This window comes from Meles meles, chromosome 2, assembly GCF_922984935.1.
Source record: "Meles meles chromosome 2, mMelMel3.1 paternal haplotype, whole genome shotgun sequence".
NCBI lineage: Eukaryota > Metazoa > Chordata > Mammalia > Carnivora > Mustelidae > Meles > Meles meles.
Genome location: NC_060067.1, coordinates 88,872,188 through 88,892,059, shown reverse-complemented (window position 1 = coordinate 88,892,059; position 19,872 = coordinate 88,872,188). Strand labels below are relative to the sequence as shown.

Sequence of the window (19,872 nt, the reverse complement as noted above, 5' to 3'; positions counted from 1 at the left end):
GTATAGAAATTCAACCAATTTCTGTGTATTAATTTTTAATTTAACTTAATAATTATAATTAATAATTTATCCTGCAATATACTGAATTCATTTATTCTAATAGTTTTTGGTGATGTCTTTACAGTTTTCTATGTATAGTATCATGTCATGCAGATAGTGACAGTTAACTTCTTCCTTATCAATATGGATGTCTTTTAATTCTTGTGGACGGCTCTGGCTAGGACTTTGAGCACTGTGTTAAAAAAAAACTGGCAGGGGTGGACATCCTTGTCTTGCTCCTGATCTAGAGGAAAACCTCTTAGTTTTTCACTGTTGAGTATGATGTTAGCTGTGGGCTTTTCATATATGGTTTTTATTATGTTGAGGTATGTTCCCTCTAAACCACTTTGTGGAGAGTTTTTGTCATGCACAGACTGGGTGTTGGATTTTGTCAAATGCTTTTTCTACATCTATTGATAAGATTATATGATTTTTTTTTCTTTTAGCCTGTTGATATGATAGATTATGTTCATTGATTTTTGAATGTTGAACCAGTGATTCCACTTCATCACAATGTACAAATTTTTTACAAATCATTGAATTATACATACTTATTATACTTTGCTCAATTCAGTTTGCTAATATTTTGCATATTTATAGAGTAATTGGTCTGTAATTTTCTTATAATGTCTTTGATTTTGGTATTAGGATAATGATACTCTCATAGAATGATTTAACAAGTAAGTATTCCCTTTACTTCTATCTTCTAATAGAAATTGTAAAAAACTGGTAAAATTTCTTCCTTAAATGCTTGCTAGAATTTACTATAAACTCATTCTGATAAACTGATTCTTTCTGTTTAGAAGATTATTAATTCTTGATTCATTTTCTTTATTTGGTATAAGCCTATTGAGATTGTTTTTGTGTGGATTTTGGCAGATTCTCATTTCACCTAGATTATCAAGTATGTGACTATAAAAATTTTCTTGTATTATATTTCATAATTTAGTTCACTCTTAAATAATGTGGGGGTTTGGGTTGCTGACCCCCTGTGCAGTTAAAAATCTACAAATAACTTTGACTCCCCAAAAACTTAACTACTAATAGCCTACTATTGACCAGAAGCCTTCCTGGTAACAGAAACAGTCAATTAACACATACTTTGTGTATGTATTATATACTCTATTCTTACAATAATGTAAGGTAGAGAAAAAATGTTAAGAAGGTCAGAAGGAAGAGAACATACATTTAAAGTACTGTAATGTATTTATCAAAAAGAAATTGTCATATAAGTGGACCTGCACAGTTCAAACCCATGTTTAAGGGTCAACTGGAAATCCATTATTAAGCTTTTAAGGTCCTTGGGACCTGCAGCAATATCCTTTCTTTCATTTCTGATATTAGTAATCTGTGTCTTCTCTTTTTTTTTTTTTTGCTGTTGTTTTTGTTTTTGTTTTTTGTTTTTAGTTATCCTGACTACAAGCTTATCATTTTTATTGATCTTTTCAAGAATGAGCTTTTGCTTTTGCTGATTTTTCTCTTTTGACTTCCTATTATCAATTTTATTTGTGCTCTAATTTTTGTATATTTTTTTCTTGTGTTTTCATTCGATTTAGTTTGCTTTTTTTAGTTTCCTGAGGTAGAAGCTTAAATGACTGCCTTTAAATCTTTCTTTTTTCCTAATATATACATTCAGTGCTATAAATTTCTTGTTAAGCACTACTTTTATTACCACATTCCACGAATTTTGATTAGTTGTATTTTCATTTATTTCGTTCAAAGTATTTTTTTAATTTCTGTTGAGACTTCTTTAATCCATGTATTATGCAGGAGTGTGTTTTTTTTTTTTTTTTTTTTGACAGACAGAGATTCTACTTATTTGAGAGACAGAGATCACAAGTAGGCAGAGAAGCAGGCAGAGAGAGAGGGGGAAGCAGGCTCCCTGCTGAGCAGAGAGCCTGATATGGGGCTCAATCCCAGGACCCTGGGATCATGACCTGAGCCGAAGGCAGAGGCTTTAACCCACTGAGCCACCCTGTCACCCCAGAGTTGGTTTTTTAATTTCCATGTGTTTTGTTATTTTCCAAATGTCTTTCTGCTGTTGGTTTCTAGTTTAATTTCACTGTGGTCTGATAGCACACATGGTATGATTTCTATTCTTTATAATTTGTTAAGATAGATTTTATGGCCTAGAATGTAGTCTGTCTTGATCAATACTCCATATGATCTTGAGATGAATGTGTATTCTGCTGTTGTTGGATGAAGTGACATTTGGATAGCAATTATATCCAGTTGGTTGATGGTCCTGTTGAGTTCACCTGTGTTCTTACTGATTTTCTGCCTGTTAGATCTGTCCATTTCTGCTGGAGCAGTGTTCAAATTTCCAACTCTGTGAGTGAATTTGTTTCTTTCTTCTTGCTATTCTATCAATTTTTGCCTCTCATATTTTGATCCTCTACTGTTAGGTGATGCATATTAAAGATTATTAATGTCCTCTTGGAGTATTGACCACTTTATCATTATGTAATACCTCTCTTTATCCCTAATAATTTTTCTTGGTCTGAAGTCTGCTTTGTCTGAAGTTAACATAGCTACTCTAGCTTTATTTTGATTAGAATTAATTGTGCATCTTTCTCCATCCCTTTACTTCTCTCTGTATCTTTATATTTAGAGTGGATTTTTTGTCGACAGTATATAGTTGGGTCTTGTTCTTTGATCCTCTGTGACAATGTCTGTCTTAACTGGTGTGTTTAGACCATTGATGTTTTAAATTGATTATTGATATAGTTGTATTAATATTACCATGTTTGTTACTGTCTTCTATTCCTTGTTCTTTGTTCCTTTTTTGTCTTTGACTATTTTTCTGCCTTTTCTGATTTTAACTGATCATTTTATGATTCCATTTTCTCTCCTTTCTTGGTGAATGAAATGTATCTTTCTATTTTTTCCCTCTTTTCAGTGGTTGTCCTGGAATTTGCAATACACATTTACAACTAATCTGCATGCACTTTCAAATAACTCCCTTCTGCTTCACAGGTGGTACTTTATAATAACCAAAATTTGAATTTCTCTTTCTAGTCCCTTATATCATTTCTGTCATTCATTTCACTTATACATATACTATAGTCATTGGCTACATTGTTCTTACCATTATTTTGGACAAATTATTATCTGTTAGATCAATCAATGATAAGAAAGTTGAAGTTTTTATTTTGTCTTCACTTATTCCTCTCTAGTGCTCCTTCTTTATATAAAGTTTCAACCTATATCATTTTCCTTTTCCTGAAATAACTTTTTGAGATTTATTTGTTTTAGAGAAAGAAAGACAGTGTAAATGGTGGAGAGGTACAGAGGAGGAGAAAGAGAGAGAGAATCTCCAGCAGACTCTCTACGTGAGATTGCTCCCAATCTCAAAATCCTGAGATCATGACCTGAGCCAAAATCAAGAGTAGGACATTTAACTGACTGAGCCACTTAAGTGCCCCACCTGGAACAATTTTTTAAAACATTTCTTGCAAGGCAGGTTGACTAACAACAAATTCCCTCAATTTTTGTTTGAGGGAGTCTTTATTTCCCCTTCAATTCTGAAAGATAATTTTCCAGAATACAGAAATTAAGGTAGGTGTTTTTTCTCTTTCTCAACACTTTAAGTATTTTACTCTATTCTCCTTGGTTGCATGGTTGTTGAGGAGTTATCTAATATAATTCTTATTTTTTGCATCTGTAATGTGAAACTGTATTGTTCCTCTGGCTTCTTTCAAGATTTTTTTTTTTCTTTGCTTTTCTGTAGTTTGAATATGATGTGCCTAGAGGTAGTTTTTTGCCAGGTGTCCTACTTGACGTTCTCTGGGCTTCCTGGATCTGTATTTTGGTGTCAGACATTAATTTGGGGGAAATTCTCAGTCATTATTATTTCAAATATTTTTTCTATTCCATTATCTTTTCTCCTTCTGGTATTTCATTCAAACATATTTTACACCTTTTATAGTTTCCATAATTCTTGGAAATTCTTTAGGTTTTTTTTTTTTCTTCAGTCTTTTTTCTCTTCAGTCTTTTTTTCTTTTTGCTTTTTCATTTTGGAAGTTTTTATTGGCAAATAATTAAGCTCAGACATTTTTTCCTCAGCCATGTCTAGTCTAATGAGCCCATCAAAGGTATTTTTTATTTCTGCTCTACTGTCTTGATTTCTGCCATTTCCTTTTGAGTCTTAGAATTTCCATCTCTCCCTATGTTGCCCCTTTCTTGCATGTTGTCTCCTTTGTCTTTTAGAACCCTTAGCATATTAATCATAGTTTAAAAAAAAAATCCTGGTCTGGGGCGCCTGGGTGTATCACTGGGTAAAGCCTCTGCCTTCGGCTCAGGTCATGGTCTCATGGTCTCAGGGTTCTGGGATCAAGCCCAGCATTGGGCTCTCGGCTTAGCAGGGAGCCTGCTTCCCCCCCCCCCGGGGGGGGGGTCTCTGCATGCCTCTCTGCCTACTTGTGATCCCTCTGTCAAATAAATACATAAATAAAATCATTTAAAAAAAAAGGAAAGAAAATGAAAACACTAATCCTAAGGGATAATGCACTCTTATATTCACTGCAGCATTATTTACAACAGCTGAGGGATGGAAGTAACCTAAGTGTCCATCTATAGATGAATGAATGGGTAAAGAAGATGTGGTGTGTATATAGAACACAAATCATTCAACCATAAAAAAGGAATGAAATCTTACCATTTGCAACAACATGGCTGCCTCTCTGCCTACTTATGATCTCTCTCTCTCTGTCAAAGAAATAAATAAAATCTTAAAAAAAAATTCCTGGTCTGATTATAGCATTTTTGTAGGTTCTCTGGTTCCTTGATGTTCATTCAGCTTCTTCAAATTGTGTTTGGTTTGTCTATTAGTATGCCTTGTAATGGTTTTGATTTTGTTTTGTTTTATTGTAATAGTTTTGATTTTATTTATTTTTGTCAAATGTAAATAGACATAATAATACTGCATAAAAGGAACTATGGTAAATAGGCCTTTGGTAATGTAGTAAGAGTGTAAGAGGCGAGGTGTTCTTTGGTCGTGTGATTAGGTTGTAGTCTTTTAGTAGTCTGTATTACTGTAGTCTGTATTACTGGACCGTGAACTTTGCAATTGCTTTTTAGTAACCCACCTTCCCTTAAAGTAATACAAGATGGCTTAAGAGGGCTGGAGTTGGGTATATCTCTTCCTCTACCTCAGTTGGGCTCTGATAAACTTATCATAGTTTAGGCTCTGGTAAAATAGTTTCTCTTGAAGGCAGGATGTGTTCAGAAGTACAGACTATTCTGGCATATTTCAAAATAGCTACTTTTCCCTTCCTCCTGCTGCATGTGCAATATTTTCCTCAGGTCTTCATTGTGAGAACCTGGTATGGCTTCTGGAGGTAAACTCACAAAAAATGTAAGAGTCCCTTAGTGATTGTGTCTTCTGGACTGTTTAATTCTCAGACTTGTCCTCACTGCCTCCAGAAATTCATCATTTACATTTCCAGTATCCTTAACCCAGCACTGGTTCCTGTGGAGGTTTCTGCTCATTGGTTTCTTTGTATTCAGCTTGTCTGTCTCTCCAATTTGGGGGGCAGTGGTTTGTCTTATTTCTATGGTCTAAATGTTTGTGTCCTCCCCACATTCATATGTTGAAATCCTAAGTGGTAGAGCCTTTGGGAGGTGCTTAGGTCATGAAGGTGGAGACCTCATGAATAGGATTTGTGTCTTTATAAAAGAGGCCTCACAGAGCTCACCCACCGTCTTTATGTGAGGATGTGAAAAGGTGTCAGTTATGAACCAGGAAAAGACCCCTCACTTAAAACCATGCTAGTGCCTTGATCTTGGACTTCCCAGTATCCAGACAGCAATAAATTTCTTTTGTTTTTTGTTGTTGTTGTTTTAGATTTTATTAATTTGACAGAGGGAGAGATAGTGAGAGAGGGAACCATAAGCAGGGGGAGTGGGAGAGGGAGAAGCAGACTCTCTGCTGAATAGGGAGCCTGACGCAGGGTTCAGTCCCAGGACCCGGGACCTTAACACGAGCCCAAGGCAGAAAGACGCTTAATGACTGAGCCACCCAGGAGCCCCAAATTTCTATTGTTTATAAGCCACCTAGTCTATGATATTTTGTAATAGTGGCCTGAACAAATGAAGGCAGTTGTGATCTCATGTCCCAGAAGGGTCTAAGAAGAGTTGTTATTGGACTGGAAAACAGACCAGTATTGCCCTTTCATAATCTGTTCTCTATACTGTAGCTGTAGTGGTCCTCAAAAACATGAATCTGATTTTGTCATGTCTCTAGGTGAAACATCCCATTTAAGTTAGGATAAAATCCAAACTCAGGTGATTTCAAAAACAAAGCCTTTGTTATCTAGTCTTGATTTTTCTTTCTGTAGTGATCTTTTGCATTTTTCACCTTAACTTCTGTGCCCATCTATTCTGAACTGATTTCTATTTTCCGTATCCTGTGTTCTCTTTCCTTTTACCTGTTTGGTCTTCACTCAGTTTTCAAGTTTAGAAACCATCTCCCTGGACAGCCCACCTTGACTCTCCCAAAACGTGTTCAATGTGACATTCCTTAGTGTCTGAAAATATAGATAGGATCATAACTAATTAGCATAGTAGATGCAATTAAAGGCCTTAGATGTAATCTGGTGGCAGCCTTAAATATTTAAATGCTTGTAGTCATAATGAAGGTGACCTTAGAGCTTTTGCTAACAATGTTTCTATCTGGTAAACTCTCATGTGGAAAAGTTATATTATGGAGGATATTAATCCACTTATTCGGAATGTTCAAAGTTTATTCTTATAATCAGATTAGCGAATCCAAGCACTTGCCAATTAGTTACTTGCAAGAATTAGGGCTAACCAAAATAAATCTCAGTGGCCTCTCTGGTATTCCTTGGTCCCAAACTTTTTAGACATGGGGAAGAACCATTTAATTTAATAAATTGACAGTGTGATTTACATAACAATGTGTTTGATTGATGTGAGTTAGAGACTACTCTGCTGTTTATACACTACATCAAGTTTTTGAACTTGTAATGCATGTTGAGATCTACATTTTGTTAGAGATCCTAATTATCTAATTAAATATGTTACATGATGGTTATACTAAGGTACATTCGTTCTGTCACTGGTGACAGTGATAGAGGTGTGTACCTTCTATCCTTTTTTCCTCTTCTTCCCCTCACCCCATACATCTGGTTGAATGTATATGTTTGATACTCTTACAATGCTGCTATACTCTGTAATTTTCCACTCAGGTGTTTATTACATATTTCTCAATTCTGAACAGTTCTTAGTAAATCCTACCTGCTGCTAATAAGAATTATTATTATAGGGCCTTGACTATGTAATATAAGGGTTTTGTTCATTGGTAAGACCTGTTAAATTTCCTTATTAATAATCAATATTCAGTTTTGTTTTGGATTTTTTTGTCCAAGGAAATGTGATTCAATTATAATTTAATTATTATATTTAATTAATTATAGTATGTCTAGTAGTAGCTTTGTATTTGACCTGATACATTAACAAAAAGAACACAATAACGTACCTTTCTTTGCCTGCTTCTCCACATATGGGGATTGTGATCACTACCTACCTGATGGTGTGCTTAAAAACATTAATATTTTAAAATATCAAGATACATCAGAAGTATCCCATGTGTTATGTATGGGTAAAGAGTGTAGAGTTTTTTTGTTTTGTGTGGGCTTTAAACTTCATGTGAGGAATGGGTTTTTATTTTATTTAGTTTCTTTATTCCCAGTTAGTATCAGTATACTTGCCATATAAAAAGTAAATATTGACTAAATTACACAGTTTTCTATGTATTTGATAAATTGCTTTAAATGATCTTATATCTTACTTCCCAGATCTTATATATTTCATTCTTGGAGAGAAAATGAACATGGTTGTTGAAGGAGGAAAAGGAATGATTTGAATATAGTTAGTTTTGGGGTATGGTAATTTCAACAAATAATGAATTCTGAAGCACGCATTTTATATTTTGAAACAGACATAATTTTTTTTGTTATAGGATATATAGTTTTTTAAAAGTAATAAAATACTTGGGGATTGGTAAAGAGTTGTTTTAAAACTCTATTTTTAAAAATCAGTTCTTCAGGTGCCGGGAATGTAGCTGACCGTGTTCTGGCTCAGCTCTTAACGGAAATGGATGGCGTTGAACAGTTAAAAGACGTGACAATTTTGGCAGCTACCAACCGCCCAGATAGGATAGACAAGGTAAGAAAGAAAACAGTGTGAGTGTTTTAAAATCAAGAACTGGGTCATTTGATTATGCTAGGGTTTTTTTTCTGCCAAATTACTCTGAAATCAGTTTTTCATTTAGAGGATCCCAAAAATCTTAAACTAAAGGAGATATAAAGAACAGAGTAATGCTTCTGTGTTTTTATTGCTTATGGTTTGGTATTAATGAGACTATTTTGTAACCCCTTGAGTTTCTCCCCCTTGTTGTTGCATCAAACTTTCAGAGAATTGGGGGCACCTGGGTGGCTCAGTGGGTTAAGCTGCTGCCTTCAGCTCGGGTCATGATCTCAGGGTCCTGGGATCGAGCCCCACATCAGGCTCTCTGCTCAGCGGGGAGCCTGCTTCCTCCTCTCTCTCTGCCTGCCTCTCTGCTTACTTGTGATCTCTCTCTGTCAAACAAATAAATAAATAAATCTTTAAAAAAAAAAAAAACTTTCAGAGAATTGAAGTTCTGAAAATCTTTGTTTATGTAATCTGATTTATTTTTGAGAAGTTTTTAACATTTTCATTCATATTAAGGTAAATTTCTGGGTATTTAGAATAAGTTAGACTGAAGTTATTATTAACAACTTTTTAGAATTCTTTGCCTGCAGTTGCTTTCAGAGTGATGAGAATAAAAGTGACAATTTCTAAGAAATTACTTAGGCTATAGCATTAAACTAAGCTGCAGAATTGGAAAATTAACCCTTTCTAGCTATTGCTACCACTTTTTCTCCCTAAGTCATAGTTTAATAAAGAGAATTCACTAAATTTTAAATGCCTAATTTATACTTAGTGTATAATTTCTTTGCAAAGATTTAAATTAAGAGTAAAAATTTTCTCCTGTAGTATGAACCATTTTTTTCTTTTTTCTGTTCACATTATTATTTCATATATATGACCTTATGAGTTCCTCCCTCCTTCCCTGTGCACATATACACAGACTTTCAGTTTTAAAAATGGGATTTAGAAAAAATGATCCTTTCAGAGGTATGAAAGGAGCTCTTATGTGGAAACCAAGCTTTGCTTTCGTTCAGTTACGTATTTTGTTATGCGATGAAGACCTTTGGGTCAAATACAGGTGAGAAAGCTTTGGACTTTAATAAATTGTTCCCTTTCTGCTATAGTATTTTTTAAGAGGATAGGTGTGTTCTGAGCACTTTATGTGATCTGGGTTCATGCTCAGATACCTCTGATGTGTATGAAAACAAACAAACAAACAAAAAAGTAGGACTGCATTTTAGCAAGTATCATAGAAAGTACGGAAAGAGCCCTAGAGATTACCTAATCCCACCTTTTAGTTTTTTCACAAATAGAGGTGCTGAGTACAGAAAAAAAAAATCTTTCTCTTGTTAAGAATACTTTGTATTTTTATGACATTTTCTAAATTTTCTTTGGTTTCATTTTCTACAATGCCTAATCTAATAGTTGTCTTCTTGGATTTCTTAATAGAGTATGTCTTCACTGTTAGATATATTTCTTGAAATAGAACTTTTGGGTTTACAATAAACTTCTCTGGGTTCATCTAAATCAAGCTATATGATTCAGCCTGATAGGTGCTTTTGTTAGTTTTCTTTTTCTGTGTTACAGATTACCTCAAATTTAGCAGTTCTACACAACACCCATTTATTAGTATTTCTGTAGGTCAGTCAAAATCTGGGAATGGCATGACAGAGTCATTTGTTCTAGAGACTCACTACAGGCTAAAAACAAAGTGTTGGCAGAACTATATTGTTGTCAGGAGCTCGTATTCCTTTTCTAATCTCACATGACTGGGCCAGGCCTAAGGACTAAATTTCCTTACTGGCTGTCAGCTGGGAGCTACTGTAACTCCTAGAGACCATCCACATGGCCTCTTCCATCTTCAAAGACCACAGGGAGAACTGGTGTCTTTGCAATGAAATAAAAATAAATAAATAAAAGAAATCATATTTTATCCCTCTTATGCTTTAAGCTTCTATTGCCAGAAAAGCCCAGTCTTTTAGTCTCATCTGATCAGGTTAGGCCCAACAGAGGAAAATCTCTCCACCTTCAAGTCAGAAGATTCAGGACCTTAATTAATTACATTTGCAAAAGTCCCTCACAGTAGCACCTAAATTAGCATTTGATTGAATAACTGGGAGAAAGTGTGAGCCCCCTAGAGGACCAGAATCTTGTGACTGTACAAGTCTTCCTACCAGAGTGCTCTGCAGCTTTTCCCCCCTACTCCTATCTGAATTCTGTTCCAAGTACTAACAACTTCTGACTTTCTCAGAGACCAGCTTTTCCTTCCTTGCCTGTCATATAATTGGCTACAAACCAGTTCCTCTGAAATGTTCTTGTTCTGTGCAATCTGCTTGTTTTCTCAGATGCAACATTTCTTTGCCTTGCCCTGTCCACATAAATCTTTCTTCAAATTATACATATAATCTTTCTTAAAATAGAAAATGATAAATAAATTTAAACTCCTATTGTAAAGGATACATTTTTTTCATGTTCTTTATATGTGTGACACTTTGTAAGTTTGTTACTTAATATGGTGGGATTGTTGATTTATAATCTGTTTTGCTTACTTTTCCTCCTGTAAGACCTAAATTGAACCCTAGCTGTTGTGTTTTACAATAGATCTAATTTATCCTAGTTTTTTTTTTTTTTTTTTTTTTTTTTTTTTTTTTTTAACCAACACCTGGTACAAAAGACCTTTAGAAATTTTAAAGACAAACCTAGAGATTAGAAGTTACTCTTGGGCCTCTGCAAGGTCTGGGGCCTTTTTTTTTTAAAGCTCAGCTTTCTAAAGTCAAAACCCCCAAGGTGATGGTAGAGAATTTCCATTCTCTTTGGGATAGTTTAGTCTGAAGATATTTGGATCTCTTGGAGAAAATACTTAACTGGATTTGGGGCAGAAGTTGTCTCCAAAGACAGAAAATTAAGGGATGGAAGTGGTTTGTTTTTTTTTTCCTTTCAAGGATTTTTGCATTGTTTTCATGTTTCTTGCCTGGTGATAATAATTTGTCTTAGGAAGGTAAATGTTGTATTTCAATAATAGTAACTCATGAGTATTCATCATCACATAGTTTCAGAAATTGAAGTTTGGGAAATAGCTTGCCGAACTTCTAGCCATGTTTTTTTAAATCCTTTATAAAATGTTACCTTGAATTCATCAGTTCTAAAAACATGTAATTGTGCAAAGTAACTGTTTTAAGTATCGATATTAATTGTTAACACCTTGATTTATTGACCTCTTTAAGATGTTTCAGAGAGAAGTATAAACCTATACAAATATATAGTATGTATCTATGTGTACTTATATGTATGCTTGTATGGGTGTATGTATATGTATATATGCATTTACACATACTTGGATTAGTTTTTGAATATTAGAAATCCAACTTTTTTTTTTATCATGAAAAAAATGTATTTAGATTTAGCCAGCTGGACTCAGTTTAGATGATCCCAATTTTGTTGGCAACACCCAAAGCATCATAGTCAGGGGCCAGTCGAGCGTATGCCTTCTTCTCTCCATCAGGCCTGATTAAGGTGTTGACCTTGGCTACATCAATGTCATAGAGCTTCTTCACAGCCTGTTTGATCTGGTGCTTGTTGGCCTTGACATCCACAATGAACACAAGTGTGTTGTTGTCTCTATTTTCTTCATGGCTGACTCAGTAGTCAGGGGGAACTTGATTATGGCATAGTGATCAAGCTTGTTTCTCCTGGGGGCGCTCTTTCGAGGGTATTTGGGTTGCCTTTGGAGACGCAGAGTCTTGGGTCGTTGGAACGTTGGTGATGTGCGGATCTTTTTTTTGTGCCTGTGGACACCTTTTAGCACCGCTTTCATGGCTTTCAAAGCCTTTGCTTTGGCTTCGGCTTTGGGAGGGGCAGGGGCTTACTTCTTAGCTTTCGGCATCATCTTCGTAAAAGGGCAGAAATCCAACTTTTTTTAACCAGCTAACTTGGGATGAGCACATTTAAATCAAGATATTGAAAGTATTGGGGTGCCTGAGTGGCTCAGTGGGTGGAGCCTCTGTCTTTGGCTTGGGTCATGATCTCTGTGTCCTGGGATCGAGCCCCACATCTGGCTCTCTGCTCAGCAGGAAGCCTGCTTCCCCTTCCCCCTCTACCTGCCTCTCCGCCTATTTGTGATCTCTGTCTCTCAAATAAATAAGTAGAATCTTAACAAAAATATATATATATATCAAAAGTATTTGCTAACTGGATACAAAGACTTATTTCCACTAGGTCAGGGGAATCTAAGTGTTTTTAATTTAGTATTCAAATTTTTCAAAATTTGCAATATTTAATTTGTAAAGGATTAAATAATAAAGTTATTCCTGACAGCAAAACATAAAATTGGTAAATGGGAAAAAGCATTTTTGAGGGGTGTAAGAATGGTTTCAAGATCATCAATTGATGTGCTATGCTTTCAAGTACAACTTTGAATTTAGTACATTACACCAGGGTCTAAATGTTCTGCATATTGTATTCTGTAATTGTGCAAAAAACAAAAACAAAACAAAACAAAAAAAACACTTTAAGTAATCAGTGATTTTTGTAAAAAAAAAAAGTTAATTCTTTTCTATTTCAGGTATAATTCCATATTTGTGTGGAATATGGATTTTTTTTCTTAATTATACTTTTGTTACTCATATGATACTTTTGTTACTCATATGATACTACATCGAAAGTCATTTTTCTTTGCAGATTTTTTCCTTTGAAGAACTATTTTAGAGCATTATTTGTATATCATTTAATAGTACTATAAAAAAAGTTTCAGTGCATGTGTGATTAGAACACGGTGTTTGTTCAAAATATGTCCTGAAGGTCCATTCCGGTAGAAACAAAATAGTCTTAAGAGATAATATAAAAACAAAAAAACTTCCTGTTATGAAATGAATAGACAGTTTCCACTACCTGCCTTGTCTGGAGGAAACTGTAATAGGAAGAGTATGGGTAACAGAAGAATTAAAGTAAATTTCATGTGCTGCTAAAAGGTAGAGGGTTTTTTAGCTTAAAACTGGAATTAAGAAAAAAACAGACTGTTCTAATGCCAAAGAAATTATACATTTGGTCTAACTTTTGCTAAATTTAATTAAGGTGTTTGGCCTTGTAAATTAGCTGGCTTTACCATCCTACTGTCTGTTAAGCCACAACCTCTGTGTCATGGTGACCTTAAGTTAGTATGTTAAAACGGTGAGAATTCTTGGACTGCCAGAGGAATGAAACTGACATCATTATGTGATCCTTAGGTTGCGTGTATTTAGTGTCTTTTATGGACAATATCTCAGTTTCGTGTAGCTTGGGGAAACTAGAGCTGGAGTTTCTTGGGGATTCTGGTGATTCAGCTGAAGGAAGTAAGACACACAGCTCAATAATCACATTATTCTATTTCCTGCTATATCATAGTTACATGTCAAATACATTAGATGTGATGTAGCACACTAGGCTAAGTAAAGTAATTGCTTGTGGTTCCTGGTGGTATCCTGAAGTCTCCATAGACTTTATGACTTACTCTCTCTTCCAGCTGCTAAGTGAAGGAAGAAAAGTCATATTCCCAAGTGTCCATTTTGCATAAGAATGACAAGATGTGAAGGATAGATGAAGATTAATGAGATTGTATAATGTCAAGTTGACACATTGTTTTTAGATAGATGATGGTCTGGATTTCCTCAGCAACAAGAGACTTTAGAAAACAACTGAATTTTTATTGATGCCCAAATAACAAAGAGTCCGAACTGTAGGAGTTTATATTGTTCCTTGTTAGGCTCTTGTTTATGTGGTCCCTTTGGAAGAATATAATGTCTAATCCATGGCATTTCATGCACTTGTGTTGGATATTAAGAAATGGTCATGTCTTCTTTCCCAGACATTAAAAAAACCTCAAAATAGTTTAGTTTTATGAATATTTTTTCATTTAGTCACTTGGTTACTTTTAGTACTGATGCCTAGAATATAATAGGCTTTCAATAATTATTACTACTATAAAGTATATAGCCTATAAATGTAGTTTTCTTATAATAGTAAATTTGTAGAATTTTGAAAATTCTGCTAAGTCATCTATGGAAAATATTGTTCAACTGACGAAAATTTTGCAAGTTATATAGAAATATTGAATAATTCAGGGTTCAGAATGATTTTCTAACTTCGTATGTTTAGCTCATGGATATTATAAACTGGCATTAATTTTCCTTCCAGTTTTTCTAGTAGAGGAAATGTGCTTGAAGAGTTAAATATGACATAACATTTTTATTTCTTAAGTATTGCAAATTAAAAGTTGGTTTTAGATATCTTTGTAACATTGGGAAAACTTAATTAGCATGTTTAGAAATGTTGGCAAGTGAGAAGAAAAATATATGTGTCCCCCAATTTTCAAGTGAATTGGGTTCCAAAAATACCTTTAGAAGAAAGAGTACAGATATGTTTACAGATGGCTTTTCTCCTTACCTTTCCTAGTTGTAAGTGCCATTCTTTTAATATTGCTATTCTCAGCTAAGTTGGAACTAAAAAGCTGCTTGACCTAACAGACATTAAAATTTTAAATAAGTTATAATTCTTACTTTCTTGTATTTTAGGAAAGGATGTTTATTAATCCTTAATATTGTTTATCAAAATGATGTGGAGAGTCTTGGGGGATTATAAGGTGAGCTGCAATGTGGTCAGGCCTGGGAGGCCTCCTCCAAATTCATCTTCCAATTTTAGCTTTACCTTCCTTTTACAGGACTCTCAGAAGTGGCTTTATCATTATTGATAGGTGTTTGTGTGTTTGTTTTGTTTGTTTGTTTTTTTAAAGCTTTAAGTGTTTTCAGCATATCTATTATGGTAGCTTCTGTAAGGGTTTCAGTTTTGGGAATGGACGATTGGGAAAAATGACAAGAGAAGCAAGTCAGAAGTTGTATGTATATATGTCATACTTCACTTAGGTGCTAATTAGGTAGAGTCTGTTTATCCCAGTGGTCAGCAAACTGACCAACCACTTGATTTTATACCTCTCATGATCTAAGAATGGTTTTTATATATTTAAATGGTTGAAAAATATGAAAAAGAAAAATAATTTTGTGAGATGTAAAAATGAGATGAAATTCAAATTTCAGTATGTAAAACTTTAGTGGAACATGGTCACCCTAATTCATTAATGTATTGTCTATGACTTCACTTGTACTGTAGTAGTTACAGTATCACACAGTATTTATAGCCCATAAAGCCTAAATTATTTACCATTTTAATCTTTACAGAAAAAATTTACTGACCATTGATCTATCCTTGTAGGCTTTTAGAAGTTTAGTAATGTCTCTTAATGTGTGGTGTCCATACATGAGCCACGGTGTCTTTCTAAAGATTGTTTAAATATATTGCATTAATTTTCTGGGGTGCTTGGGTGTCCCACTCCGTTAACCATCTGCCTTTGGCTCAGGTCATGATCTCAGGGTCCTGAGATTTGTCCCTGCGTCAGGCTTGCTCTCAACTGGGACCTGTTTCTCCCTCTCCCTGCTCATTCTCTCTCTCCCCCTCTCTCTCTTAAATAAATAATAAATAAAATCTTTAAAAACATATGTGTTGCATTAATGGCTTAAAATAAATAATAGGAAGGTTGTATTATCTTATTGTTCTTTCAAGTGCATTCCATCTCAAAAGTTCTTTTAATATTTAACCTTTTAAAATATGTCTTTTTGGACAAAATCATTATTCTTTTCAGTTGAATTACTCAACAAAATCCATAAATCTAGAAGTGTAGTTTTTTAATTGTATGGACAATGTATTTCTTTTTGTTTGTTTGTTTAAAGTTTTTATTTATTTACTTGACAGACAGAGATCACAAGTAGGGAGAGAGGCAGGCAGAGAGAGAAGAGGAAGCAGGCTCCCCGCAGAGCAGAGAGCACAATGCGGGGCTAGGTCCCAGGACCCTGGGATCATGATCTGAGCCAAAGGTTGAGGCCTTAACCCACTGAGCCACCCAGGTGCCCTGGATAATGTATTTCTTGATGGCACTTGAATCTTAAAGTTTCATTGGTTTTTTAGTTTTTTATAACTGTGAGTTGAGTGCCCTTTTTAGTATTATCATAGGAATTTTCAGGCTGAGATATTTAAATTTTGAGAAATTAAGGTTCTATGTTTAGATGTTTGGTGAATAATATTTTAATATGCAAATAGGAGTACATTTACTCTTCTGTTAGAGAAAGTATAAATAGCACAGTACATATTGCCCTTGATACCCAAGTTGTGAAAGAAACTGATTTTTTCAAGATTGGAGTGAACTTGGAAGGCTTTGATAGTCTAGTTATCCTTCTGATACATTAATCCTCCCCTCTCATTGTAAAATTTCTACCCATCACTTCTCCATCCTTTGCTTACTCTCCAAACTGATGGGAGAGAGGAGATTATTATCTCATGAAATAGACCACACCATCTTTGTCTCAGATTATTTTTAGGCATTTTGTTGTTGTACTGAACCAGTTGCTCTGTGTCTCCCCAAAGCTTCAACATACCAGCCAGAAGTACAGATTTTAATCTTTCTTCTAATATGGTTCTTCTTTATTTTTGAAAACTGTTATTTGTCTTACATTCTGTCTTACCAACTAGTCTTCTCCAGGCTTGACATCTTGTTTTATTTCGTTTTTGGCATTCTTATCCTTTTTTTTTTTACCCCCTCTGAACTGTTGTTCATTTGTTCCTTTCTCTCTGAAATTATGGCATCCACAGATGAATATACTGTAATAGGTTGTAGTCGGATCACTACAGAGTTTAGTAAGACACTTAATGCCTTCAGTCTGAATATCATGTCTTCTGCTAATGCATTCCAGGATTGTGTTAGATTATTTGCCAGCTGAATCACTCTGTCGACTGCTGTTGAATTTAAAGTCATCAAGAACAAAACAAAAACAAAACCAAAAGCCCAAGTGTTTCCTCAGAGTCTTCTGCTAAGTTATAGCTTCCCCGCCTTGGGCTTGTGTTACTAATTTGATTTAAGTCTTAGAAGTTGAGCCACAGTGCGATCAGATCTAGAGGTCTTCCTTCAAGTACAGCTCCTCCGAGCTATTCCCACTTTTCATATGCTTCCCAGAGATTTGTTTTTCCTTAAGTCCAAGTGGTTTCCCAATAGTTTCTGCTAGCCAGCTGCTAGGGCTTTAGGCCTTAGAAGTAGAAGAATTAATTCTTACTAAATTCATCATATTACATCCGATCTTTCTAATTTGTCAAGTGTGGGATTCTGTTTCTGCCATTCCCTATGTAAGTCTTACAGGTATTAATAGCAGAGGCATTATATATCTTAATTATCAAGAAGAATTTCTGTAGTTTTCTGACTTTTTGAAAAATAGTTTAACCTATGTAATTTAAGAAAGTAAAATTTACCTAATTTACCTTAAGAATACATACTCTGAAATGCTTTGTTTTCTCCAATGGAAATAGACAAGATAAGACTTAAATTATAGTCAATGAAATTTAGAAATGAAATTATTTAATAGTATTTTTTTAGCTTTAAAACTGTGCTGATGGGGCGCCTGGGTGGCTCAGCGGGTTAAAGCCTCTGCCTTCGGCTCAGGTCATGATCCCAGGGTCCTGGGATCGAGCCCCGCATCGGGCTCTCTGCTTGGCTGGGAGCCTGCTTCCTCCTCTCTCTCTGCCTGCCTCTCTGCCTACTTGTAATCTCTATCTGTCAAATAAATAAATCTTTTTAAAAAAAAAAACTGTGCTGAAATAGGTAGTTAATGTCCTCATCACTTCTACTTTTATAGGTGCAGTTTCATGAGTTTGTGATACTACAGATATTTTATTATATGAGGAGTTGTATAATTTTCTTATTTGACCATTTTATTTATAGTGTTTTGGGCACGGGCCTTCCCAATACTTAGCATTTCTGATTGAGTTTTTGGAGTACGCATAGCATTGGAGAAGGGCTTCTACATCATGTAAGCATGAGTCTAGGGGAAAAGGATATTAGCATATGTAGATGGCAAAGATGTTAAGGACTAGAATGTTATATGTAAACTGTGATAGAAAGACCTGAAATTGATAGTGAGAAATGAGCAATGGGAGAAATGAGGCAGACAGATACAGATTTGGGGATCTTTGTTTCTCATTCTAGCCCTGTTGCTAACAAACTGTATCCTTTGAAATTATTCATCCTCTCTGGACCTCTGTTTCTGTACCTGTCAAAATGTAGTAGATAATCCGGGGTATGTCATTAATGTCCCCAAATTCTCTTATGTTGTGACTTAGAGATAGATAATAATAGATTTTCCAAATGCTACATTAAAGCTTGCTATTTACCAAACAAATTTCTGAGGTTTTTTTTTTTTTTTAGGCTTTTTCAGGTGTTACCTCCGCAAACTTTCATGTTGCTGAAAAGTTCTTTTCTGCAAACATGTTATAAAAGTAAGCAAATATTATCCAGGTGTGCGAAAATGACTTTTCTTTTTAACCACTTGATTGTCAGAATAGGGGGGAAAGCCATAAATCAGCCTTAAGGCTGTTGTTGTGTAATAAAAACTTTGGTTGACAGTTGAAGAACAGTTTAACTTTTTCACTGAAAATTTATTACTCTTAGAAAAAGAAAACTTGTTGAGCTGCATATTTTCTCCTTTCTCAGATGTCTGATCAGTTTTACAGTATCTGTAATGTTTTGGTCTATTTAATACGCTGTTTTTGAAAACTTAAAATGAATGTAAAAATAATTTTGAGTTAGAACAGAAATGTCTAAACATATGATTATTTAAAGTTGAGTCACTTTTAAATTTGAAAAAGCTTCTTCCCAGTATTCTTTTTTTTTTTTTTAAGATTTTATTTATTTATTTGACAGACAGAGATCACAAGTAGGCAGAGAGGCGAAGGGATGCAGGCTCCCTGCTGAGCAGAGAGGGCGATGCGGGGCTCGATCCCAGGACCCTGGGATCATGACCTGAGCCAAAGGCAGAGGCTTTAACCCACTGAGCCACCCAGGTGCCCCCTTAATGCTCCTAGGATCTCATATTTCATGTTCAGTGTACAAGAACTAAATCTGAAGCCCCCTATTCAGTATTTTAAGATTATTTGTAGAAGGGCTAATTTGGTGACTATTTTTAAAGTGCATGGTGAGTATTAACAGTAATGTGCCATTTTGATGCCTGGTATTCTATTCATTGTGTGTGTGTGTGTGTGTGTGTGTGTACGTGTGCACTTTGGAAGGGATGTGCAAAAGTGTCGAGTATGTAATAAAGAAAACTCAGTTCTTTTCTTTAGGATATGTATGATCTAATATGAAATACAGGCAAGTTTTGAAGTGTTATTATCATAAAACATGCACAGTCTAAACCTTGTTTGCAGTATTGTACTGGCATGTACATTCACCATAGATTTGGAAAAATGGATATTAGATCTGGTCTTTTAAAACCGTGTATGTGTTGGTCTCAGTGAATTTGGTATTGCAGTTACTGTGTTTGGACACAAGATGGTGATACTTACCTGAAATGTTTTGTGAGTGCAGCATCTGTGGCCTTTAGAGGAGTCTTCCCCTCCTCTGTCCAGAGGATGAGTGACTTAAGGAAATGAGTGGAATTGGCTTTGTTTTAAAAAATAATAGTTGAAATTTGTGTGTATGTGTGTGTGTGTGTCCTACTGTATATAATTTATTTAACAAATAGTGATTTAATATTAAGTGTAGGTTTGTGTAAGTTTGAGTTGGGGTGAGGTAGG

At 34.9% G+C, this 19,872-nt stretch overlaps 1 protein-coding gene and 1 pseudogene across 1 annotated transcript in view; one reads left to right on the top strand and one right to left on the bottom strand.

Moving 5' to 3' along the window:
• SPATA5 (spermatogenesis associated 5) overlaps positions 1-19,872 on the top strand; it is a 336,855-nt gene that overhangs the window by 106,781 nt on the left and 210,202 nt on the right. The window contains exon 14 of the mRNA XM_045998426.1: positions 8,100-8,226. Coding sequence (XP_045854382.1) covers positions 8,100-8,226 — 127 coding nt within the window. The remainder of the gene's footprint in view (positions 1-8,099; positions 8,227-19,872) is intronic.
• On the bottom strand, positions 11,652-12,118 carry LOC123937519 (annotated as a pseudogene).